Source organism: Trematomus bernacchii, unplaced genomic scaffold (assembly GCF_902827165.1).
Source record: "Trematomus bernacchii unplaced genomic scaffold, fTreBer1.1, whole genome shotgun sequence".
Classification (NCBI taxonomy): domain Eukaryota; kingdom Metazoa; phylum Chordata; class Actinopteri; order Perciformes; family Nototheniidae; genus Trematomus; species Trematomus bernacchii.
In genome coordinates, this window is record NW_022988050.1 from 4,965,553 (window position 1) to 4,990,902 (window position 25,350).

A 25,350-nucleotide genomic window follows, 5' to 3' on the forward strand; every position below is an offset into this window, starting at 1 on the left:
GACTTCCTCCCTGGAGCGAGCCAGCAATAGCAGATCGTCCAGATAAAACCACACTCTCTCATCCATCCTCTGTGTAGTGGCTCCAGCCTTCTATACACTTTGAAAAAATGCGAGGAGCCAGGGAACATCCGAACGGCAAACGATTGTCTGGTCTGATATTTCCCTGAAAAGAGAAACGCAGGAATTTCCTGAGTTTCGGGATGATGATAGGCTACATGGAAGTATATGTGCTTCCGGTTTATGGAAGCGAACCAGTCGTCCTGGTGAACACATTCCAGCACCTGTTTGATCATCAGCATGGGAATACTGACAGATCAAGGATGGGTCTCACTCCCCCGTTGGAGAGGCTTCTCTGTGATATGCTGTAATGGTCGTCATGACCGTGCTCTGTAGGAGGCATATCTGGGACAGAGGAATGCCGCGAGCTATGCAGTTTATAAACCAATAGGTTAAAACAGCAGGCTTCTGCAGCGAATGACCCACCTCTGGAGTCTCCTCCTGTGGGGGAGACCCATGGGGATCACCGCGTGACCAGCTGACGCCAATGCCGAGCAGCTGCGTCACGGAGAGGGCTGTGCGGGTTTAGACACGCCGGAGGAGATCTCGCTGCAGTTCCTCCACTCGCTGCCGCAAGAGCCGCGCTCTGCTGGCTGAGTTTAATTCCACTCCCAGATAAATGAATGTCTGAGAGGGGAGAGGGCAGCTCTTCTCCAAATTCATTATGAAACCCAGGCTTTGACAGATGCGATACGAGATGTAACGTCTGTAAAGCGACTTCCTCATGCTGGAGCGAGCCAGCAAATCGCAGGTCGTCCAGAGAAAAAACCTCATTCTCATCCCTCCTCTGTGTAGTGGCTCCAGCCTTCTCTACACAAAATGCGAGGAGCCAGGGAACATCCAAACAGCAGACGATTGTCTGATATTCCCTGAAAAGAGAAACGCAGGAATTTCCTGTGTTTCGGGATGATGGGTATGAAAGTATGCATCCTCCTTCAGGTGGAAGTGAACCAGTCGTCCTGGTGAACACATTCCAGCACCTGTTTGATCGTCAGCATGTGGAATACTGACAGATCGAGGATGGTCTCATTCCCCCAGTCTTTTTCCACTCCCCGTAAGACTGTTCCTGGGATGACAGGAGTGTTTCCTGTGTCCCATTGAACTGTCGGGGGGGGGGGGGGGGAGAGGCGAACTGCAGGGTGTACCCTCTGCTGATCAGCCTGCTCATCCATCTGTCCATCAGACACACGCGCTACCACTCTGAGAAACACTCTGAGAGCGGGCGCACATGCTCGAGATGTGTTGTGGTCGTCATGGCGACGAGCCACATCAGAGCCCTCGCCGCCGCAACCCGTGAGGCAACCCAAGGTGGGCCTGGAGCAAAAGGGCTGTGAGGGAGCCTCCACATGCTGCGTTTCACTCCGGCTCTCATCATGAGGCGTGTACACGCTCAGGGGATGAGTGGAGGTGTGTGCCGTGACGTCCACATGAGGCGTCATAACTGCGCTCATGGGCTTATTATGTGTGGAGGAGACGTATCTCGGACAGAGGAATGCCGCGAGCTCTGCGGTTCATTAACCGATAGGTTAAAACCAGCAGGCTTCTGCAGCGAGCCCTGCTGTCTACTAATCAACAGATTGGTGGCAGCTGGCTTAATTAGCGAACTCTGCAGTTTATTAACCGATAGATTAAAAACTGCAGGCTCTTACACAGAGTGGGGGGTGAGAAAACACTTGATACTGATGACTCAGACAAAAAGTTGGAAAATGAACTCTCCTTTTATTTTCCACACAACCCCAACACGTCAAAAACGTCTCTGCTTCCTCGGAGGCTCTGGTGGAGCAGACCAAGAGCAGGAGTGCCTCACTCCCCATTGACCCACCGCTGGAAGACCCCTTTGTCTCTGGGGTGGCGGGGGAGCGGAGACGTGGGACGGAGCCCCTGCAGCCGCTGAAGGACCCTGACGCTGCGGCTGTGGGCGTCTCTCCACCTGCCGCTGTGGCCGGGTCGGACGCTGCGGCTGCTGCGGGCGTTGATGCCGCTGTGGCCGCCCAGCAGGCTGGAGCCAGCTGACGTGCTGGCGGATGTCGTCCGCCTGTTCTGCAGCCGACTTCATGGACTCCACCATGGCGTGGAACTGGGGTCCGAACAGCCCGTCCGGGCTGATTGGAGCGTCCAGAAGCACCTTCCTGGCCGTCTCCGTAAGTGACGCCTGCTGCAGCCAGAGGTGGCGCTGAATCTGCGTCACCCACGCGGCGATCCTCGTCTGGGAGACAGCGACGGACGCGCACAGTATGAGCGCCGTGCTGGCCGCCTTGCCGATCTCCTCCGCTTCATCAGCGGCCAAGGTGGTGGACCGCTCCACCAGCGTCACCACCGAGTTTGAGAGCAGCGTGATGTTGTTCGCCGCCGCAGACGCCTGAAAGGCACACTGGTGCACCCGGTCGGCCTGGCGGGCGACATACTGATCCCTGGGGGAGGCCAACGTAGGGCGCCGTCCGGCGATCACGTTGGCCTGTCTCACCCCAAAAAACGCCGTCAGGCTCGGCTCCAAAGAAGGGGTGGCTGGGAAACCAGCATCTGTGAACCCCTCCACCTTGGTGAGGGGAACAAATGTGGCCACCGGAGCCTTCAGGGTCCTCGGATTCGCCGCCGCCCCCTCCTGGTACCTCCTGATGGCGGGGAAGCGTGGCCAGACCGGGTCACTCCTGACCGTCTGCACCCGCGAAAAAACTCTGGCTGCTGGCTGAGAGCCGCGTATGCGTGCTCTGGCCCCAGGCAGGATTCGCACATCGTGTGCTGGTCGTAACTCATAATGTATCCAGAGCCACATGAGGGACAATCTCTCACACAATTGCTGCTCATGATTGCTCTGTTAATGAAAGTGTCTCTTGTGCTTCAGTAACGGGGTGCTGAAGAAAAAGAGGGAGCAGATTGTCGGGCCTCCTTCCTATTTATACCGGAAGGGAGCCCGAGGGTGGGGCCCACCTTGCGGGCGGGCGTGGACTACAAGTGTTTCAGTGCTGCGCGGTGCGCAGGGGGATTACCCAATAGCGATAGCCTTAGAGGGCGAAGCCATATACGAAATAGAACAGTTTAATCCCTTTGTGAATTGTTTCCACTTGCGCCGTCCTTTAATTTCTTCATACAGCGGGAATCCAAATTAATTAATCCTGAGTCCAATAACCATCAAAGTCACTCCAATAGTGCTCCTTAATTACGCTTTCATCCTCCTTTAACAAAATACTTCACATTCATCCAGTTTGTGACAGTAGTTGTAGCGTTTTTGAGACTTTTAAACTTTAATTACCGCTGTTGCGCCACACGCAGAACCGGCCCTGGTGGTACTAGGCCTCAAGAGCCTTTCTTGCGCTTGCAGACACAAATTGGCGCTTCGCACGTGCACACACTAAAAAATTCCACGCGCTCAGTGCTCACACTATACTGGGTCCACGTGCCTTAGCACCGCTGCTATGACTCCATCCTAGGCTCCATAAAAGCATGGGTTGTCGAACATAAATGTAAGGATAAAATAGACTTATTTGTTAGAAGTGAGCTTTAGAACAGATAGGGACACAACGCTTTCAAGCAAATAACAGAGCGTTAGCAAAAACGTACCATGCAGACTCCAGTAACGCCGTTGCAGAGTCCAGGCCTCCCTCCCTCCCAACGCTAGCCGGTCTATGGCCGTAAATGGTGTCCATTAGCTCAAACCACTTCCAGTTTTTCCTACTGGCACCACTCGTGTTGTTATTATCTTTGACGAAGTGATATTCACTCTTCATCTTTTTGAGTTTTTCCCTACACTGCACGACAGTCCTCGAGTAACCGCTTGTGGACATCCGTGTAGAGACCTCCTGAAACACTTTTATTGCGAGTTGTCCCGTCGAGCTCCCGCTGGATCTTATCATCTGCAATGTAATCACTTCCTCGACCGACCACGGCGTGCTTTTCTTTGCCATTTTTGTAGCTCCTCTGTTAACAAAAATGCTGTTAAAATGCTGCAAGCTTCGCTATATATATGCGACGCATACAAACTGTGAATTAGGACCCGCTAGCAGGCCAAGTGGAAGCAACCAAAAACGGGCCGCTGGCGTCACAGCTCTCAACCGGGCTCCGCGCTGCAGTGGAAACGCACCATAACATTGACTTGTCTCGTTTTCACTTCTGACACCATGTTCTATTGTTATAAGTGTTCACTATAACTTATATAGAGGCTCTTGTATAGGAAAGGATTGGACCAACGTGTAAGTTGACTTGCTCTCGTTTATTAATCACCAATGCACAACACGTTACATCATAAAGGTTCATTATGCCTGATACTACAAAAAGAAGGTACGACTTTACTATGTGGTTTTAGGTAAATACAGTTTATTCCAAATGCGTAAAAAAAAAAATTCCAACGTTTTTCTTTATGATGAAACTGTGCAGTGTGTATTGTGTCCCATACGCCTTTAATGCAAATGTCCTTCTTTCCAGAGCTGCTGAAGAAAAGTAAAGAAGAAGAAGAATGCTAAGAATATACAGAACATAATATAACAATTGTTTATTAATGAATGACAACTTGTGTTTTTAATTTTTTTGTTCAATAAAGTGCCATGTAATTTTAATACAAAAAAAAAGAAGGTGTGGTGAACTTAACATTTTGCCCGCTTGGTTGCACCATAACCCGGGGTCTGTCTCTCTGTATATCTGCCGGCGAACATCCTTTTACGTTGTAGCTATAAACGTCACTTCCTTTCCTGACTTAAATGCCCGGCAAGGCTGTTGCACGCATTTAATTTGTAGCCACTTTACAGCCAAACTGGATTTTATAACCACCCAAAAGAGACAGACACAACACAGGATAACTTGCACAAGGACGTAGGTGAGTCGGTCTCAACATTTGACTACACTTTGGTTGATTATTGTTCGTGTTAGTGTTTTTAACAGCTAAACATGTGGGTAGGCCCCTCTACAGCATTAGCTTAGCATTAACCCCGCGCCACGTTAGTGTTCACGTTGTTTTAGTAGATATAAATCAACGTTAGCTTTATAATTAATTTGCTATGGTATGTATTTATATTCCATTAGTTGTAAAATAACCTTATGTGTAAGGCATGTAGCTGCAATTTACGTTTGTTGTTTAGTTTGATAGGCTAATGCAACACAGCTGTCGGTAGGTAGCTAGGTAGCTTAGCAAAGGTTGTCGTTGCATAGCACGTTATAGATGCCGGTTTCTGACGTTATGAGATAAGATGTACTTAAAATGATCCCGATAGGGAAATGTAGGTGATTAAGCAGCAACAAAGTAAGATCGAAATACAGGCCAGTGTATATACGAGTTCACACAAGCATAATAACATTACAACATTTACAAGTAACTGTTAGAAACAAGATATCACAACAAGGTAAAACGTTGATCAGTTGAATGAACATGTATACATATCTTCATTTATACTTTTTCAATGTCTGTACACTGCCCGTCTCTTAATTCATCTTTACAAAAATGATTTCGCCGACTTTAAGTGAACTGTCGTCTCGCATCGAAGCAACTACAGCTAGCTCGTTAGCTTCTTATTGACGAATAATAGCTAGCTTGACAAAACTCCATTCACATTGTTATTCTCGTATCACACCAGCAACAAACTGAATTGATATGTCTTACACAGTCTTATTCACCTTTGTTTACCGTCTGAGCAACATTATTTTCTCTGTGTGATGCAAGAGTATCTTTTTTTAAATGAAAACATATTTGGACCTGCCTTCACCTGGAATCTCCTTCAAATTGAGTGACACCAATTGATTCAAATATTAGAAGGAATGTAATACTAGGAAGCTAAACTATTTTACTACAACATATTATGTAGCACAGCTGTATTGTCTTTTATACTGTTCCTCACATGATGTATTTTTCTCCTCACAGATTGACATCTCCCTTCAGCCATGTCCCGTTTCTTTGCCACCGGGTCTGACAGTGAGTCAGAGGAGTCTTCATCTGCTGATGAAATCATCAATAAAGCACCCGGAGGAAATTTCAAGCAGTCAGTATTGCTTACTATAAATCCTATCATCAGGACCCTAATGCAACTTTTTCTAGTAATCTCACACAGCGTTATTGTTTTCACAGGTCCTTGCTTATCAGTGATGATGAGGAGGACACCAAGAGAATTGTGCGCAGCGCCAAAGACAAAAGGTTTGTGTGGTCACTCTTTAAGTGCCCTATGTAATAAACTGCAGATTTCCTTATCGACTATTATTCTAAATAAAACAATTATTATATATTAGGTTTGAGGAGTTGACCAACCTCATCAAAACGATCCGAAATGCTATGAAGATTCGTGACATGTCCAAATGTCTGGAGGATTTTGAGCAGTTATGTCGAGCCTTCCTCAAAAGCAAGACTATAGTGGACAAAGAGGGGGTTCCCCCTTTTTATATCCGTCTTCTGGCCGACCTGGAGGACTATGTGAATCAGGTCAGTAGCTCCCATCACAAGTCTACAAATACCAACGATGTCATTTAACAACGTGTTTTGATATGCCTGCTGCAAACAAAATATATTAACCGAGTTGACATGATCCATCTACCAGTCCGATATAATAAATGTTGTTTTTTTTCCAGCTTTGGGAGGACAAAGAGGGCAAGAAGAAGATGAACAAAAACAACGCAAAGGCCCTCAGTACACTGCGTCAGAAGATCCGCAAGTACAACAGAGACTACGAAACAGAAGTAGCTGCATACAAGGAGGTAAATTAAGAAGCTTATTCTAAGTCGTCCTGTGCTTAAAAAAAAAAATCATAAATGTCGCTGGTTGCTGTGGGAGTTTAAAAATGTAAAACGAATCTGTGTGAGTTATAGTAAGAGAGGAGCGTTGGCTTTTCTGAATTACAATATTCTATAGGTGCCATGTCAGACTGCAGCTCTGCCCAGCAGCTTCCATGTGTGTCACTGTGCAGCCTGGATAAGCAAAGGTCAAAAACAATATCTCAATGTCTTCTTTCTCCCTATTAGAACCCACAGGAGTCCGCTGATGAAGAGGAGGAGAAGGAGGCAGCAGATTCTGGTAAGCTTGCTGTTTAAGCAAATTAAATATATACAAATCACAAGTTAACTAAAGTTGTCAGGGCAAACTGCATTTAGTTGTATTACCTCTGCAAGCATCATCTCTCAAAAACCGCGTATATTTTCTAGAAGGCTCATCTTCTGATAGCGAGGAAGAGGGCGAGGAAGAGGTAATGTCGGCCAAGGACTTCTTAAAGAAAAAACCTGAGGTGATCCAAGATGCCAGCGCGTTCCTCAAGAAGGGATCCGGGGTAAGAGGCCATCATGAGAATGTACAAGAAAGAGAAAGATAAACCTGGTGGAAAACACATAGTTCTAATGTTAATATGCTGTGTTTCTCCCTCAACAGGATGAGTCCTCGTCTAGCAGTGATGATGAAGATGGGGAAGACTGGGGATCAGACACTGTCGACAGTGGCAGTGAGAGCTCGGATGATGGGGAGGGAAAGCATGCTTCCATCGCTGCAGTCTTCCTCAAGAAGTGAGTCTACCTAGCTTTGGTTTTTATGTTTCCAACACATTTAGAAAATATAACCCAAACTGGACATGCATGCCACTGCTTTCCCTCTCAAGATACCATGTTAACTCACCGCTAGGGATGCGCCGATCGCTATCGGCCGATATTCACTCTCGGCCGATCGATCGGTGCTCTCTATAAAGGCCGATCACATGACGTAAAATACATGACACTTTTCTCCGTGCGCGGCAAAACAAGCTCGCCAAAATGACTTCATCGGTCTGGCAGTATTTTAAGGTGTCTGAAAAAGACTAAAATAGCGGTATGCAACGTGTGTGAAGCAGAAATCCTGCAGCTCCACCCGCTGTGACGGACCGGTGAGCAAAACACACACTAATGCGGCTTTCACACCAGCGCTTTTCCCTTTCTAGCTCCTAGCGAGAGCTTTTCTGGTTCAGCTCCGGTTTCCCTCTTCAGCTCCCGCTCTGTTCACATCGCCCAGAGCTGCCGCTGCTGCGTCATGACGTCACAGTTTACGTCGCTGATTTTCTCCCACAACAACAACGGGCCGGGGACTGCGTCGGGTCGATGATCGTGTTGCTTTTAATCATACGAAGCCAGATTAAATTAAATAACGACTTCTCCAACCTTATACTTTTCTCCAGAGTGCCGTGGTTCATTGTTTATTAATGTGTTTCAGCGGCATTTACCGACCGCTGCAGTGCTGGCTGCTCTTCCACGGGAGTTTATTCTCCCGTTAGCTCCGGGTTAGCTCACACGGCTCTAAAGTATTCACTGTCTGACTGTCACACAAGCAGCTGATACATATCCCCAGTTCCCCTTAAGTGAATGTGTGTCAGTCTGAATTGACGCTGTTTGGCATCACAACGCTGTTATGAAAGTTTCTCTGGTATAACATGGGTGATGTTAGCATAGCAACCGAAGCTAAACTGACTACTTGCTAAGCCGTTTTCTACAGGCACATTTTACCGGCGTATTTTTCATTATGATTCTACTTGTGATAGTCGGACATGACAACCTGTGCAGCCCATGTATTGATTCCATCCGATAGCTGCTATAATAACAAACAAAACGTCTGCCTGCTCTCCACAATGATCAATAACAGCGAACGGATGGTCAAAGTAAGGTTTCCTGCACGCCTCGACGTAAGAGACGCCGCGTCATAGCTCCAAAGCTCTTGCCTCTGGACCGACAATTTTTTGGAGCTGGAAGTGAACCGCATTCCGGAGCTATGACGCGCCGCCGCTGCGGTGTGAACAGGAAAAACCGGCGCTTTTCCAGCTCCAGCTCCGAGCAGGAGCTGGAAAAGCGCCGGTGTGAAAGGGGCATAAGAGTTACGGGCCGTCTCCACGGCAGCGTTAAAAAATCTTGAAACGCTTCTGCCCATTCACTTTGAATGGGGTGACGTCACTTTTTTTCGCTTTCGCCGAAATGCATTGTGGGCAGGCGAGCGGAGATTCTCAGGATTTTCAAGATCCAAAGTTGAACAATGTTCAACTTTTGAAGCTGAGGAGGAAGCGTCAGCCAATCAAATCCCGTGTACGCAAATCTGACAGTTCAAGCTCTAGCCAATCAAACGGCGTGTATGCTGGGAGAGCCAGACCGCAGGTCATTTCCTCATATTCCAAAAAATGGAGGAGAAATTAGCGGTAGCGAATCAATCACCAGGTGCTTTATGACCAGACCTACCGGGATATAAACCGGAGGAGCCAGGCATGGAGGGAGGTGGCAGAGACAGTGGTATGTTTTCGCCTGTTTTGGGGAGTTTATATCCAGTTTACTTCGGGCTTTTTGGCTTCGTATGTCGCGGGCGGGAGATTCATGTGATTGGTTGATCGCAAAAAAATCCCCAAGCCTCAGATACGCCCACCTCCAAGATTTTTTTAACGCTGCTGTGGAGACGGTCCGTTAGACCTAACACACTTAGCTGTTTTATCTACCTCTGGAACAAGCTAAACTAGTTATAAATATATTTATTCTTCACTGTCGGGTCACTCATTACTGGATCAGTGAGCTGCATGAGACGATAGTGACAGGCTGTCAGGAGAGAGAGAGCGCTTCCGCTCATTTCTCCCGTGTTAATGTAAACTTGAATAATGTACTTCATTTGAATGTAATAATTATGTTGTTTGTGGAAGCGCTTCATGTAGGCCTATTGAAAAATTAATCTGAACTTTTAGATCCGTTACGATTATAAACTGAAGCAATATAAAAATGAGCCCCATTAACTGAGTTTTAAACATCACTTTAAATGGAAGATCCCCATAGGCCCCGCCCACTCGATCGGATCGGTATCGGCCGATACTGATTCCGGCGATCGGCCCCAAAATACCCGATGGGAGCATCCCTACTCATCACCCCATCTCTTTCTGTCCTCAGGGAAGATAAGCCCGGCGACAAGAAGCTCGGCAAGAAGAAGAAGATCAAGAAGAAGGAGCGCATAGAGGAGGAGGCTGAGGACGAGGGAGGAGAAGCCTGGCAGGAAGTGAAGGGAGGCATGGTCATGGTAAAGAAGAGGTCTTTTCAGATTTACTGCTTTCATAAACGCATTGTTTCAATATTTATGTTGTGTGTTTTTTTCCAATCTGCCAGGAAAAGCCCAAGATGTTTGCCAAAGGCACGGAGATCAACGTTCCTGTGGTGGTGAAGAAGCTGAATGAGATCCTGCAAGCAAGAGGCAAAAAGGGCACGGACAGGTCAGTGCATATTACCATTAATGCATGTACAATTATTTCCAATAAACAAGTTGCACATTGATGTATTTTATAGTAAAGCAACTGACAAGTAGGAACCTCATTTAAACCCCTTAATATCTGTGATGTATTTGAATGCAAGTATAGTCAATTGCAAGAAATGAATAGGCACTTAAATCACTGCAGAAAATGCATATAAAAACACATTTTGTAATTCGACCTATTTCTCTTACTTAATCTCCGCTCCCTTTTTTCTCTCCTGACAGGGCTGCCCAGATTGAACTGCTCCATGCTCTGGCAAATATCGCTGCTGAGAATAATTTGGGTGAAGGTATCACGGTCAAGATTAAGTTCAACATCATTGCCTCCCTGTACGACTACAACCCCAACCTGGCTGCTTTCATGAAGGTAGAAGCACTTTTTTTTTACTTAATGTAAAAATTGTTGTTTTAGTGTTAAGCTGAAAAAGTTAAAATAATTAATAAAAAGGTTTTGAACAAATCAATATGCCTGTTTGTATATTAATACAACAGGGCCATTGACATTTCCTTTATAGTATTAAGTGTAATAAATGTTAAAGGGGACCTATCATGCAAAATGCACTTTTGTACGTCTTTTATACATGAATATGTGTCCCCGGTGTTCCAGGGAACTCACCAAGTGTCAGAAAACACAACCCTCTCTATTTTCCTCCATACCCAAATCTCTAAAAAAGGGGCTGCAACGGATCTGATAAAAACTGATCCAGATTTGAACACTGTCCTGACGTCAGGACAGTGGCGCTACGGCTATTGGGCCAACTCCACCAATCAGGAGGAGACAGCCACGGCCATTGCCGTTCGAAAGCGCTGGAGACGATGTAGTACATATGCCAGGCCAGTAGATGGTGCTGTTCTCACAGAATCAGCCCTTGCTAAAACAGGGGTAAAAAAGTGGAAATTGAGCAAAATGAGGCATGGCTAAAATGCATGATCTGTTTGGTATTTTGAAAAAAAGTATAAATATGCCTTATATAGGTATGGTCCTACACTATATTATTCAAATATAGCATGATAGGTCCACTTTAAGATAAATCAACAGAAACATCTTGTTTGAATGAAGCGAAATGTGGCCAACTGTTACAAATTGCATCATGCGTTTCTCTTCAGCCTGATATGTGGAAGAAGTGCTTGGAATGTATCGATGAACTGCTGGACATCCTGTTTGAACACAACGACATCTTCATCGGAGAGAACATCGCCGAGGACAGCGAGAGTCTGATCATCTCAGACCAGGTAGCCCATCTTCCGTTTCTCATTTCTGATATATGTGGTTTATTGTATTGGGCTTTTCTGCATTATTTTTAACAACGCATAATCCTTGTGGTTGTGTGTGGTACTACAGAAAGGGTGGCATTGCAATACAAATAAATATGTATTGCTTTGTTGTGTTTGTCAGCCATTCAGGGTGCGTGGGTGCATCTTAACGCTGGTAGAGAGGATGGATGAAGAGTTCACCAAGATCATGCAGAACACTGATCCCCATTCACAAGGTGAGCTATGCCTGAATCAAACACTATCATTTTAGTTGTGAACGTAACTCCTAGACTTTTTGAAATTGAATTAAAGCTTTTCCTAGTAGCTCATTGCTCTCTTCCTCACTCTTCCTCCAGAGTATGTGGACAATCTGAAGGATGAGGGTCACGTCTGTGGCATCATCGACCGGCTGCTCAACTACATGGAGACCAAGGGCAGCACGGAGGAGATCTGCCGCATCTACCTGCGCAGAATCATGCACACCTACTACAAGTTCGACTACAAGGCTCACCGCCGCGCCCTGGGCCTGCCGGTCGAGACCAAGGTGAGAGACTCTTAAATATACTGAGAAAAGGGAAGCTAGTTTATTTTTTTGACAGACATCAGCATATCTTTTTATTGAAAAGAGGGAAATAAAAAAAACGACCTTAATAGAGAAACCGTTCTAATTTAGTTTTAAACGTTCTTTCTTATTATCACTGACTGCTATGCCTTTGCTTGACTATATATTCTTATTAAGTAAAAGCTAACAGATAATTTGTTTTTTGACTTGACATTTATGAGTCGTTTTCACTGTCTCGATTGCCGGCATGGTGTCAAGTGTGATGCAACTGCCATATTGTTTGGAAATGTATCACGCTCAAGCTAAATAAAATAAATCTTTATAATGTCATACAACTGGGAAAAAAACGTTTAACACGGAAGGAGAAACTGCAAAATGGCAGAAGAGTATTTTCCCACCTGCGAAAAGCGGAGTACCTGTTTTCAAAACGCAGCCATCTCTAATGTACCGATGTCTGAGCTGAGTTGTGTTTCTGCGCCTCAGTCGGAGCAGGACCAGGAGGAGAGCGAGGGCGAGGACAGCGCTGTGATCATGGACCGTCTCTGCAAGTTCATCTACGCCAAGGATCGCACCGACCGCATCCGTACCTGCGCCATCCTCTGCCACATCTACCACCACGCGCTGCACTCCCGCTGGTACCAGGCCCGCGACCTGATGCTGATGAGCCACCTGCAGGACAACATCCAGCACGCCGACCCCCCCCGTACAGGTGAGCAGGCTGTCTTTTATTTAGGGTTCATAGCGGCTCTCTTGTGTAGCTTTCTCCCTAAAAACCTCTCTCCCTCTCTTGTATCGCTTTGTGTCTAAAAACCTCTCTCCCTCTCTTGTGTCGCTTTGTGTCTAAAAACCTCTCTCCCTCTCTTGTGTCGCTTTGTGTCTAAAAACCTCTCTCCCTCTCTTGTGTCGCTTTGTGTCTAAAAACCTCTCCCTCTCTTGTGTCGCTTTGTGTCTAAAAACCTCTCCCTCTCTTGTGTCGCTTTCTGTCTAAAAACCTCTCTCCCTCTCTCGTGTCGCTTTGTGTCTAAAAACCTCTCTCCCTCTCTTGTGTCGCTTTGTGTCTAAAAACCTCTCCCTCTCTTGTGTCGCTTTGTGTCTAAAAACCTCTCCCTCTCTTGTGTCGCTTTCTGTCTAAAAACCTCTCTCCCTCTCTTGTGTCGCTTTGTGTCTAAAAACCTCTCTCCCTCTCTTGTGTCGCTTTGTGTCTAAAAACCTCTCTCCCTCTCTTGTGTCGCTTTGTGTCTAAAAACCTCTCTCTCTCTCTCCCTCTCTTGTGTCGCTTTGTGTCTAAAAACCTCTCTCCCTCTCTTGTGTCGCTTTGTGTCTAAAAACCTCTCTCCCTCTCTCGTGTCGCTTTGTGTCTAAAAACCTCTCTCTCTCTCTCTCTCTTGTGTCGCTTTGTGTCTAAAAACCTCTCTCCCTCTCTTGTGTCGCTTTGTGTCTAAAAACCTCTCTCCCTCTCTTGTGTCGCTTTGTGTCTAAAAACCTCTCTCCCTCTCTTGTGTCGCTTTGTGTCTAAAAACCTCTCTCCCTCTCTTGTGTCGCTTTGTGTCTAAAAACCTCTCTCCCTCTCTTGTGTCGCTTTGTGTCTAAAAACCTCTCTCCCTCTCTCTCTCTCTTGTGTCGCTTTGTGTCTAAAAACCTCTCTCCCTCTCTTGTGTCGCTTTGTGTCTAAAAACCTCTCTCCCTCTCTTGTGTCGCTTTGTGTCTAAAAACCTCTCTCCCTCTCTTGTGTCGCTTTGTGTCTAAAAACCTCTCTCCCTCTCTTGTGTAGATCCTGTACAACAGAACCATGGTGCAGCTTGGCATCTGTGCCTTTAGGCAGGGCATGATCAAAGACGCCCACAATGCCCTGCTGGACATCCAGTCCTCTGGCCGCGCCAAGGAGCTGCTGGGTCAGGGTCTGCTGATGAGGAACATGCAGGAGAGGAACGCAGAGCAGGAGAAGATCGAGAAGAGAAGACAAGTAAGTCCTATGATTGAGATCATGTTAGTTTTCCTTGTTGGTTTAATCTAGGCTGATGAATGAATGAAGGTTACAGTATACATCGAATACAATGGGTATGAACTCATTCTGTCAACTTTATTTTTCCTAAATATACATTTATAGTAGCAATTTTAGATTGGATTATATAGTTTTCAAATGTGTAGCAGGGTGTCCGCGGGGTCTTAAAAAGTATTAAAAGTTGATAAATCAATTTAGCGAAAATTAAGGCTATTAAAAAGTATTAAAGGGCATTTTCCAAGGTATTACATTTTGTAGCTTGTTTTCAATAAGTATATAAATTGTCCAAAGAGGTTGTATTCTACAGTCTGCCTGAATGTAATCATTGCGTAGGTGTGTATAGGCCTGTCACGATAATTAATTTTGTTGGACGATACATTTTCCTGGAGATTATTGCGATAAACAATAATATTGTCGGCACTGTTGTAAGACCATTTTAGACCACTGACATAATGATAATATATAATAATAATTCAAGTACATCCTTTCAAACATAACTTTTTATTGAACATTCAACATTGCAAAATGAAATGTGAAATAATATTAAAATATATATAATAAATAAAACAAATTAATTAAATTATAATAAATTAATTAAATCACACACAACCAAAACAATCAATTAAATAGACTCAGACTGGAAAACAAAGATCTATCTATCTATCTATATAGATAGATAGAGACCATGATAAATAAATAAATATGAGCACACATTGTCTCACAAGCAAAAAAAACCTCCTTAAAACAACAGTCAAGTGTACAGTCCACTGTCCATACAAAGACCCAGATGCCTCAACAGGCCATATCCAAATCAGTTTTTCAAAGTTTTCGAGCAAGGAACACCAACATGTTTGCATTGTCGGGCACATATGCATCTTTGATTGTAAACTCCAGCTGCCGTGTTTGCTACCAGCTGGGAAAACGGAATGGGGTGGTTGTGTTTTAGGTGTAGTTTAAAATGCGTGCTATTGCCTGCTTTTGTCGCTACCTTTTTTAAACAAATGCGACACACCGCCCGGCTCATTCAAGTCCGTAGGTTCGCCTCGTTGATTTGGCTTGAATCCAAAATACTGCCACACCGGAGAATCGAGATGTGTAGTTAGGTTTTGTAACCAATTCCATTTCACTTTAAATTCCCCGCGAGTAAGTCACACGTTGTCTCCCGCTTGTCGCTATATTATTAATTTGGCTGCTACGCTGCTGCACGTGCACGCGGCGTGACCTGGCTGTGTGTCAGCCCCGCCCCTCACAGCGCGCGTGGCCGGCAGCCACAGCGCGCCTGGCAGCCACAGCGCTCCTAGCTAAAATGCTGGTCACATCCTTATGTAAACGGCAATTTATCGAGCTCAGAAAAGTTATCGAGTCCATTTTTATTTATCGTACGATAAGTCAATTTATCGATTATCGCGACAGGCCTAGGTGTGTAGTTTATTTATGGCATCCCGTTGGTTTGACGTCATCTGAACAGGACATCGCACGCTCACTGCTTGATAGTGTGTGAAAGTCCGTTTACGCCGGTTGTTAAACAACATCGTTATGGGGAAATGCAAGTTTGCGTCCAAATGGTTGGAAGATAAGGATGAAGGACAATCAATACTGTATATAGTAAATGTGAGGTAAAGTGTGTCGCCAATGTAACCGGTTAAAACTCCAAGTGACGATGAGGTCTTAAAATGTATGGAAAGGGTCTTAAAAAAGGTCTTAAAAGGCATTAAATTTGACTTCAGGGTTCCTGCATATACCCTGATACATCGAATTCAATGGGTATGAACTAATTCTGTAAACTTTATTTTTCTCAAATATACATTTATAGTAGCAATTTTAGATGTGATTTATATAAGTTTCAAATGTGTAGGCATTTAAGTTTAGTAGTTGTTAGTTAAATAGTAGTTAAGACTTCGATTTTAATTTTTTCGAAACTGTACAAACCTTGAATCTTCCAAGAAAGTATGGCCTACCGATGATGGATTCAGTAATGCTGACATTATCATAACATTTGCTTTAATCTCCCTCGCAGGTGCCGTTCCACATGCACATCAACCTGGAGCTGCTGGAGTGTGTGTACCTGGTGTCCGCCATGCTGCTGGAGATCCCCTACATGGCCGCCCACGAGTTCGATGCCCGCCGCAGGATGATCAGCAAGCAGTTCCATCACCAGCTGAGAGTGGGAGAGAGACAGCCTCTTCTGGGTGTGTAACATGTCCTCTAGCATCTCTTTACACCATGAGGTTTAACTCAAAGTGAAACCGAGTCTAACTGTAGCTCTGTTTGTCCCGCAGGACCCCCCGAGAGCATGAGGGAGCATGTGGTGGCCGCCAGTAAGGCCATGAAGATGGGAGACTGGCGCACCTGCCACTCCTTCATCATCAACGAGAAGATGAACAGCAAGGTGTGGGACCTGTTCCCCGAGACGCAGCGAGTGCGCGAGATGCTCGTCAGGTTAGCATACACCTCTCATCCATCAGTTAGGGTTTGTTACAAGCTTAATGATTTTAGGGAATTAAATCTGATCTTGCTTTTATCAGAATCAGAATATCTTTATTAGTCCCACGGAGGGGAAATGTGCGTAGTTACAGCAGGAAAAAGAGCCACTGATGGCTTAATGTTAAATATGTGACATGCATTTTTTTTTTAAAGTACTAAGTTATGATATAATATATTATAAAAAATTAAAAGTTACATAAATAAAAATAAAAAAACACATCCTGTAACAGTTCTTAGGATTTAGCAGCCAGGTATATATTGCACAGTTATTAACGGCATATAGCACATATTGCACATTATATTCATTCATACAACAGTGATCATTCAGATTATTATTTCAGATCATCCCATGATGATTTAATCTGGCACTTGCATTATATTTGTAGGTATAAAGTCATTGTGCTTTCCTTGTTGAAGTGAATTTATTATGAATTTCCTTATTGCCTTTCTTTTTATAGGAAGATCCAAGAAGAGTCCCTGAGGACTTATCTGTTCACGTACAGCAGTGTGTACGACTCCATCAGGTAAGCACAAAATGCTAACACCAGTCACTAGCTAAGTTAGTGTTCCACCATGTTCTCTGAGATAAGGCGTCAGTTTGTATTTCTATATCTATTCAGATGTTGCACAGCCTACTCACGCAAACTTAAAACATCTAAAATGGCTCAATTTTCTTTCATTAATGATCATTGTTCCTGTATGTCCATCTGTCCTTTAGCATGGGAACACTTTCTGAGATGTTTGAGTTGGAGATCCCGACAGTTCACAGCATCATCAGCAAGATGATCATCAACGAGGAGCTGATGGTACGTTTCTGACTTCTCTACTTCATTTCCTTTTCATCTTTGCATGTACAATTCTTTTCTCAATGTTGTTCTCTAAACCTATTGTGTCCTCTTGTTCAAAAGGCGTCCCTGGACCAGCCCACTCAGACGGTGGTGATGCACCGCACAGAGCCCACCTCCCTGCAGAACATGGCCCTGCAGCTGGCTGAGAAACTGGGCAGCCTGGTGGAGAACAACGAGCGCGTCTTCGACCTCAAGCAGGGCGTCTATGGAGGCTACTTCAACAGAGGTGAGTCGGACAACACGCTTGATTATATGCGTTATATTTCATATTGTATAGGTGTGTGCGTTTAAGTGCTTTCTTGGAAAAAATAATGACTGTTTTTTTTTCCTTTGCATTACAGATCAGAAAGGTGGCTACCAACAGAACAAATCTTACAACAGAGGTAAGTGAAGCCACACTTTCCTCTGAGAGTGTGTTAACTCCTTACTGCTTTTAACTAAGTTGCTGTCTGAGTTTCTCTGAATGTAATCAGTAACTAACAGTCGCTCTGAGCGGCTGCCGGGGGAGGCGGAGTGAAGAGACGGCTGTCACAGTGAGGGGAGATGTGGTGTTTGAAAAATGTTCAGACAGTCTGTCCTGTAAGGCATTCCTAGTTATTTCACTCGCTGTTTCTTTTCTTTTTTAAGAATAGGATATGTGCTCTGTTAGCTGCACATAAAGTTAGAGCTCCAAAAAAAAGAAACTTGGTGCAGCAATTTACCTCCAGAGCACCACATACCCTCTCTTCTCAATGATAATTGAAAAAAGAAGCCTGAGCTCCGTTGGAAAAATATGCTCTATGGGTATGATTTTAAATCCATTTGTATAACCTTGTTTTCCTCTTTGCTTGTTTACAGAGGGGAGAGGAGGCGGCTACCAGCAGAATAGGGGAGGCTACAATCGCGGTGGTTACAGAAATCAGAACTATCAGAACCATGGCAACCAGGGGAGCTATCAGAACCATGGCAACCAGGGGAGCTATCAGAACCAGGGCAACCGTGGGAGCTATCAGAACCAGGGGAACCGTGGGGGCTATGGGAACCGTGGAGGCCATGGAAACCATGATAACCATGATAACCATGATAACCATGATAACCATGGGAACCGTGGGGGTTATGGGAACCGTGGGAGTTATGGGAACCATGGAAGTTATGGGAACCATGGAAGTTATGGGAACCATGGAAGTTATCAAAACCACTCAAACTACTGAGCTGGAAACATTTAGATTTCAGTCTTGACCCCGAATTAATCTTCATTCCATAACCATAACAATAAATGCTTTCCTGAAACAGCTGAAAGTTAACACGGTACAAGTCTTTCCCGCTGCTACTACATAGTGTGGATTTTCAGTACTTGGGATAAAGGTGAAGAGTTTTTAAGGTTATTATTGCTAATAGAAAACTGCTTTATACAGGCGTTGCAGTCAGGTGACAGACGTGTCAAGTATTGTTCACATATACTTGTGAAATAAACAATTACCAAAATGAAATGTTGTGTTTTCCATTCTCTTTTTCACAGTTTTTATAAATTCAATTCAACAACAAAAAAGCATAATATACATTGAATGGGAGGATACATAAATTACTTTCACTTTTACTAACAGCCAGATGGGGTGTTAGGCCTTTGTGAATTTGCAAGTGTGAAGAAATCATGTGTATCCTCATGAAAGGAGTCTGTCAGTAGAAACCTCAGGAACTGCCCTCTGGAATTACATACAGATCCTTGATGTGAGAGTTATATAAACAAAATGTGAAAAAGTATCTAATTTAAAACGATAAAAAAAGCTATTGGTGTTTGCAGTGGGAATTCTACATTCGCCAGACATTAAACTCACATGTTATGGCTCTTATGCCTCAAAGCTGCTAATGCCCACTTTAAAGGCTTTCCAACAAAATGTTGTAGTGTGAGGCATGTAACATCAGTAGTTATAAATAATATAAGTTTTTCCTTATACTCAGAAGTATTGTACTTTTTCCGTCTTGTTCGAACCTTTAGTTAACTTCTGTCAAACAGTTGTGAACTCGAATGAGTGACTTCTCCAATGCAACAGGGTCAGAGTGTTCAGCGAAACATCAGTGAGACTCGGGCAAAGACTAACCAGCAGACACCAGACTCACTTCCACCTCCATATTATCTTGTTAATAATGATGTGTTGCTCCACCACTATCAGTGTTTGTTTGGCAACATGTGAGTCTCACAGCATAAAAATTACATTTCAAATATTATGATGCATGTCATTAACAGTACCTTTATTTCAGTGCTTTTACCAGAAGTTGAGTTGTGTATCAGTGGCACGCAAAAAAATAAAGAAAAAGTATTCCTTCCATTTACGGACTTTATTATAAAACAGATCTTAACAGTTTTTCATTTACAGCAGCATGTATTTGAGCATCTTTTCCATGGAACTTAAAACACTGTTGCACCTATTGTTCTCAGTTGCCATGAAGGTATATTTCCTAATAGTATAGGCTACATACATTTTGATCAACTATTTTACCTATTTCAAATGTTGTGCTTCATTTGCATACAATAGGTTGTAACTTTCATATAAGCTCTATAACATCTCTAACAACTCCAGATATATAAATGTATATTGTTGCTCCCTTATTCTACATCATGTCCTGATGGGGAGCTCTTAATATGGTGGTGTCCAGTGTTTCAGTACTAATGTCTCTCCTCTGTTTTCCATCCTTGCATGGGGCCTATGAGCGGCCCCCCCTGAGAGTCAGCCTCCTGAACAGCTCTTTCCTCAGAAGGTCCCTCTCTTTGCGGATTCCCTGCAACACGGTCTGATTCTCCTGAGCCCGACGCACCAGGTAGGGCAGCGTGTAGTCCACCGAGCCGTAGGGCACTGACTTGTACACGGCATAACCCTCCTTAGCTGGCGGTAGAAGGACAAAGAGAGGATGGAGTCAGAGCTTTGGTCCTACAACGGAAGTTTTGCAGGCCTACACCCTCAAACAGACATAAGATAAAAAGTACTTTATTGATCCCAAGTTGGGACATTTTTGTGTTGCAGCAGCATAAAGACATGGCATTTTACAATACAAATTAAAAGACCAGAAATATAAATCTCAGTAGCAATAAAATAGCATTTAAAAAAAGGAGAAAATATACATGTTTTGCATTACGTTTTAGTTGAATAAAAAACACTGGATTATTTGCAGAAAACTGAGCTCACCCAATGTGAGGGAGACGTGGTCACACATGCCCAGCAGCTGCCCGAAACACACGGAGTCTCCATCGTTGGCAATCCCCAACTCTTCCATCCTGAAAATAAAATACACAATAGTTAGATACGTAGATAGATAGATAAATACTTTATTGATTCCAATTTGGGAAATTGTTTTGTTACAGAAGAAGCGTCAGTGTGTTCAGACAAAAAATAAAAAATACTCAAAAAGTGGAACAGAGAATTAAGTTCAAGTAAAATAAAATGAAAAATATTATATCAAATATAAACAGTATAACAATTCTGGATAATTAAAATGTTTTAAAAGAAGTCCAAAAATACTTTAGTTAGTAACAGGCATATATGATTACACACATACAATATACTAGTATGAATCAACCTGGTGATTGAGACCCGACTAGTGTTCCCAATATAAATCAGGGGTTTTGAGATGATTAAAGGAATACTCCAACTATTTATCATTGCACTGTTTTTGTGTAGATTCTCATGTTAAAGTGTGATTTTGACTTCATGTGGTCGTACCGTTTGGCGGCTCGTCTCACTGACTCCTCGTTGTGAGTGGCGACAATAATTCTGTTGCTCTCCGGCTTCTTGGAAATGTCTTCCAGCATCACATCCAGCGAGCCGTTATAACTGCACAAACACAAGCAAACTGTTCAATACATGTTACTGTGGGGGACAAAATCTGTCTGTTTTCTATAAGGCCAAATGTACTCAATGGATAGCAGTTCAATTCATTTTAATCCATGCTTTTAGGATTTATCCAGGTGCATTGGTAAAAACGACCTAAGTAATAGGCTCTGTTATCTAGTTTAAGCTTAATATGGGATGCATTTGCCTTGTAACGAATAATGACTGCTACCTCTGACCCACCTGTCATTGGTGTCCTCCCAGCACCTGTGGACGGGGTCCGGGCGACCCTGCTTCTCTGCCAGCTTCCTCTCTTTGTCCATGTAGGCTCCTCGCACCAGCTTGACCCCCAGACAGAAACCCTCAGTCTTTGACAGACGCAGCGCTTCTAACAGGAGAGACCTGGACTCCTGGAGACATATAGACATATCTATACAGATCTTTGATAATGTTAGAAAATACAGACAAGCTAAAATGATCTATTTTGTGACATTCAAGATATTTGCCTTCAGGTAACATTGATACGTGTTCCAGATCCAGGCGCCATCTTTGTTAAACTTCTTCATCATCGCCATGGTGACAAGAGAGAGGGCAGGGTTCATGTAGGTGTATTCTGCATCCACCAGAACTCTGACTTTGTTCACACTTGCCTAAAAAAAGGTAAAAACAGATTTGATTTAGATGCAAAGTAGTGACTCAGAATTACAAAACACAATCAGTTTGATATTTCTTCCCATGTAATAAAGGTTTCCTTGACTTCTGTACCTCTGCTATTTGGTTGAGTCTCCGCAGGCTACAGAGGAAATGAGCAACGTCACTTTCATCTAAACCAGGGAAGTTGATTTGCTGAGAGCGGCAGAAAGGTCAGAGGTCATGTCATTTCACAGAAGCATTGTATATGTACAGTATTTGAACTGTAACAAAGTGGATTATTTAGATTAACTGTGGACATACCTCTCCATCCATAGCTCGTACAAGTAGATTCAGGTCGTATGGTTGTTGTGCGATGAGGGTTGTGAGTTTCACCTTTACCATAGCAGTACAGAGAAAGACAAAATGCCTAAAGTTTAACTGGAAAAGCTGTGGAAACATCAAACACTGAAATGTGTACTCTTATCTTTTTTTCCCACGTATTTGAACTACATACAGCTATCGCTTGGCGGCAAAAAACCTGGGAATATCCCATATGGGTCTGCTTGTAACCAAAACGTATAACAAAGTCATTGGTTTAAGAATTTTAAATGTCCCCTTTATTGATTTCTGGACAGATTTAGCATTTTAAAGTTCATTAAAAAGGTATGTTTTGCATAATAACGTTAAATGTAAAGATAATATGTTAGTAATAGTGTAATTAAATATGTCCTGGTAACATTTTGATGATGATGGAGTCCATTGTCTTACACACAGCTCCGGGCTGAGCAGCGCTGTGACCTTCAGCTGCATCATGGGGTCTCTGCTCCAGGTGTTACTGTGGGATATTTGTACACATTCCAGCATGGCCTCCATGTTATCATCATATCTCTTCTCTCTGGTGGTGACAAATAACAACATAAGTCTGTAATGTACTTCAATTTCCAACATGCAATAACAGCTTACTTGTAAAACAGCAGAGTAGAATACGTGTGTTTTAAGTTGAGCTGAGGGGCAATCATCTGCAAGAGATACTTCCTAAATCAGCATCTAATCTGCCATTATAATAATCACTTTGAATACCCTTTAATATCACCATGCCATGCCCAGCCTCGTCATCACGTGTAGACAGCAGCATTTTGTCGTAAGCAAAGAACTTGATAAATGAGATTTGCATTATGCTGTAAGTGTGAGAGTTTGTAAAAGGATGCTTTGATATCGTTTTGCTGTTAAACGCATTTGACTTGAATTGTCTTAGTACTTGTATTCACATTTTCTTTACAAATTCAAGGTAACAGGGTGAATAATGAATATACCTTTTTTCCATGCTTTGGATGCAATGTCATTTTCTGTTTGGTCGAGCCTGAGCTCACTGAGTTATTAACAGTTAGACGTACCCTGTGCTCTCTCCCAGATCCTCCTCGATGGGTACGGCCAGCATGGGCCTGAGTCCCAGCAGGCTCATCTTCTCCATGGACTGAGAGATCTCACTCTCATTCTCCCCGGCCACAAACTGGGCATACACGGTGGGACGCAGCAGGGAGGAAAACGCCCTCCTCCCCAGCAGCCTGCGCGCCACCGACATCAGCTGGAAGAGGAGAGGAGGAGAGGGAGGGTGATGGAGAAGAAGATGAGAAATAATGTAGTGACACAGAAACAGTGATGGAATGTAAGTAAGTCCATTTTGAATGTCTAGCTTTACAAATCAGAGGATTTGCTGCATTTTTATTTCATTAAATGTATTGAATTCTGTGATATTGGTTGGACAAAACTTGTCACTTGTGGCATTTCTCACTTTTTGCAGATTCTTTACAAACCAATTATACTTCTATAATACTAAATAATGATTACCTGCACCCTAACAAAAAAGTTACATTTTACTGAATGTACTTACATACTTCAAAAGCATTTCTAGGGACTTTGCAGGGTATTAATTTGTACTGAAGTTAAGGATCTAAATACTTCTTCCACCACTGCAGAGAAGCCCTTATTCAGTATATTTCTCTTGTGTTAAGACAACAATTTACAGTGTGCAATATAACACCACAGTAAGGAATCATAACAAGACAACACAGACAGTACCTTGACAATATTCGTGTTAAGTGAATGTCAAAGACTAGGATCCCTGTTATCCATTAAATGTGTCAGTCTTATTCACTTAATTTGACTCCAAATAATGATCAATGGCAACTCACGTCTTACCTTCCCACTGTTGTTGACCAGCACAGAGAAGGAGCAGAGATGGAAGATTCCCAGAGCTCGGAGCAGCTCTCCCAAACTCTTCACCCTGAAGGCACTCGGATCCTCAAAGGCCAGAGTCGCCGAGAGGCGGTCGGGCTTCTTGACCGCCACCGTCATCCTGGAGGCCGTAGTACCCAGAAGCCTCAGCGACAAGAGGTGAGGGAGTGAGGAACGCAAGCGAGAGTACATCATCATCCCTGGAAAAGTGAGTAGGTTTTGTAATGTTATTGTATCAGCCGTTTAGGTGATGTTTTAATGATTAAGTGCTGTGTGTCTATGTTGTTGTGTGATATCTGCTCCCTGAGTAAGCTGTATATGAAGTGTTTGCGTTTTTGTGTGTGTTAAATAGAAGAACACTAGTGTCAGAGAGACATTATCAGAGCCTGTGTGTTCAGATCATTCAGTGAATTAACAGTTAATGATAGTTACATTTACTGAGAATGTATTTTTAAAACAAAGGAACATCAAAAGAGCCCTCTATCTGAAATTGACAATAATTTGTAAAATGAAAAGGTCAATATAAATACCTTACCCGCCTTTGAGTAGCTTTTCGAAAGTCCCTCAGTAAATGATGGAAAGCGAAGCAGGTGCCACGGAAATATTCCTCATTTTTGGCTTACTAGGCCTACTGGGTTAATAAGTGACTACATTTAGGTAAACATCAAGTTGACCCTTAGCATCAACACACAAGTGCTCCCTAAGTTTGACAGATACACTATATATGTAAAGGTTTGAAAACAGCCAAAATCACATTAAAAGCTAACTTGGTCATGTATGAAATTATTTTTTACTAGGATCTGGATTTATTTTTGCCAGTTTTGGAACAAATGTGGCTTTAAAAGGCAAATCTAGGCTTTGATTAGGCAGTCAGATGGTATGGCAATTAAAGTGGGTCAAGTTAAAGAATTCAACTCTTAGCATTAATGATTATACATTTTTATTTAAAATTATTAAATTTCTAACATTGAAAAATAGTTAAGGCTTTGATCCGTTAGGGATTTTACAATAAGGAATGCTACATTTTTGTTCAAGCTTGTGTGAATGCACATGCCTACATTAAATCAAGGACTCTTTAATAAACCCAGGGGGAAAGTGAAACTAACACCCAGAGAGGTCAATTATATTCTGAGGGGTTTGAGAATTACATATTTCCAAAAAGACACAAAAAAGCAGCCAGGAGAGGAAATGATTAACTGCTGCCTGCTGTCACGTACAGTTTCTCTGTCCTGACAGAAAGTCCTCTAACTTCACACACATGTCACTCAGATCTGTGT

General features: G+C 43.4%; 2 protein-coding genes across 2 annotated transcripts; one reads left to right on the forward strand and one right to left on the reverse strand.

Annotated features, from left to right (window-relative positions):
• The first annotated feature begins 4,711 nt into the window (after positions 1–4,711).
• eif3c (eukaryotic translation initiation factor 3, subunit C) lies at positions 4,712–18,871 on the forward strand. The gene is made up of 23 exons (XM_034119401.1): positions 4,712–4,864; positions 5,903–6,020; positions 6,107–6,172; positions 6,265–6,454; positions 6,601–6,726; positions 6,991–7,042; positions 7,171–7,292; positions 7,391–7,521; positions 9,898–10,024; positions 10,111–10,214; positions 10,478–10,619; positions 11,360–11,485; positions 11,649–11,742; positions 11,863–12,050; positions 12,552–12,785; positions 13,840–14,031; positions 16,088–16,259; positions 16,350–16,509; positions 17,013–17,078; positions 17,273–17,360; positions 17,463–17,628; positions 17,744–17,785; positions 18,240–18,871. The coding sequence occupies exons 2-23, from the start codon at positions 5,923–5,925 to the stop codon at positions 18,590–18,592; spliced, it is 3,039 nt and encodes a 1,012-aa protein (XP_033975292.1). The 5' UTR covers positions 4,712–4,864; positions 5,903–5,922; the 3' UTR covers positions 18,593–18,871.
• Positions 18,872–19,711: 840 nt separating this feature from the next.
• On the reverse strand, positions 19,712–24,638 carry prodh2 (proline dehydrogenase 2). Its single transcript, XM_034119906.1, has 11 exons — positions 24,609–24,638; positions 24,038–24,273; positions 23,233–23,423; positions 22,607–22,733; positions 22,160–22,231; positions 21,971–22,051; positions 21,712–21,855; positions 21,449–21,615; positions 21,098–21,208; positions 20,564–20,652; positions 19,712–20,263 (listed from the first exon to the last, which is right to left on the reverse strand). The coding sequence occupies exons 2-11, from the start codon at positions 24,269–24,271 to the stop codon at positions 20,085–20,087; spliced, it is 1,395 nt and encodes a 464-aa protein (XP_033975797.1). The 5' UTR covers positions 24,272–24,273; positions 24,609–24,638; the 3' UTR covers positions 19,712–20,084.
• Between the last annotated feature and the right edge of the window lie 712 nt (positions 24,639–25,350).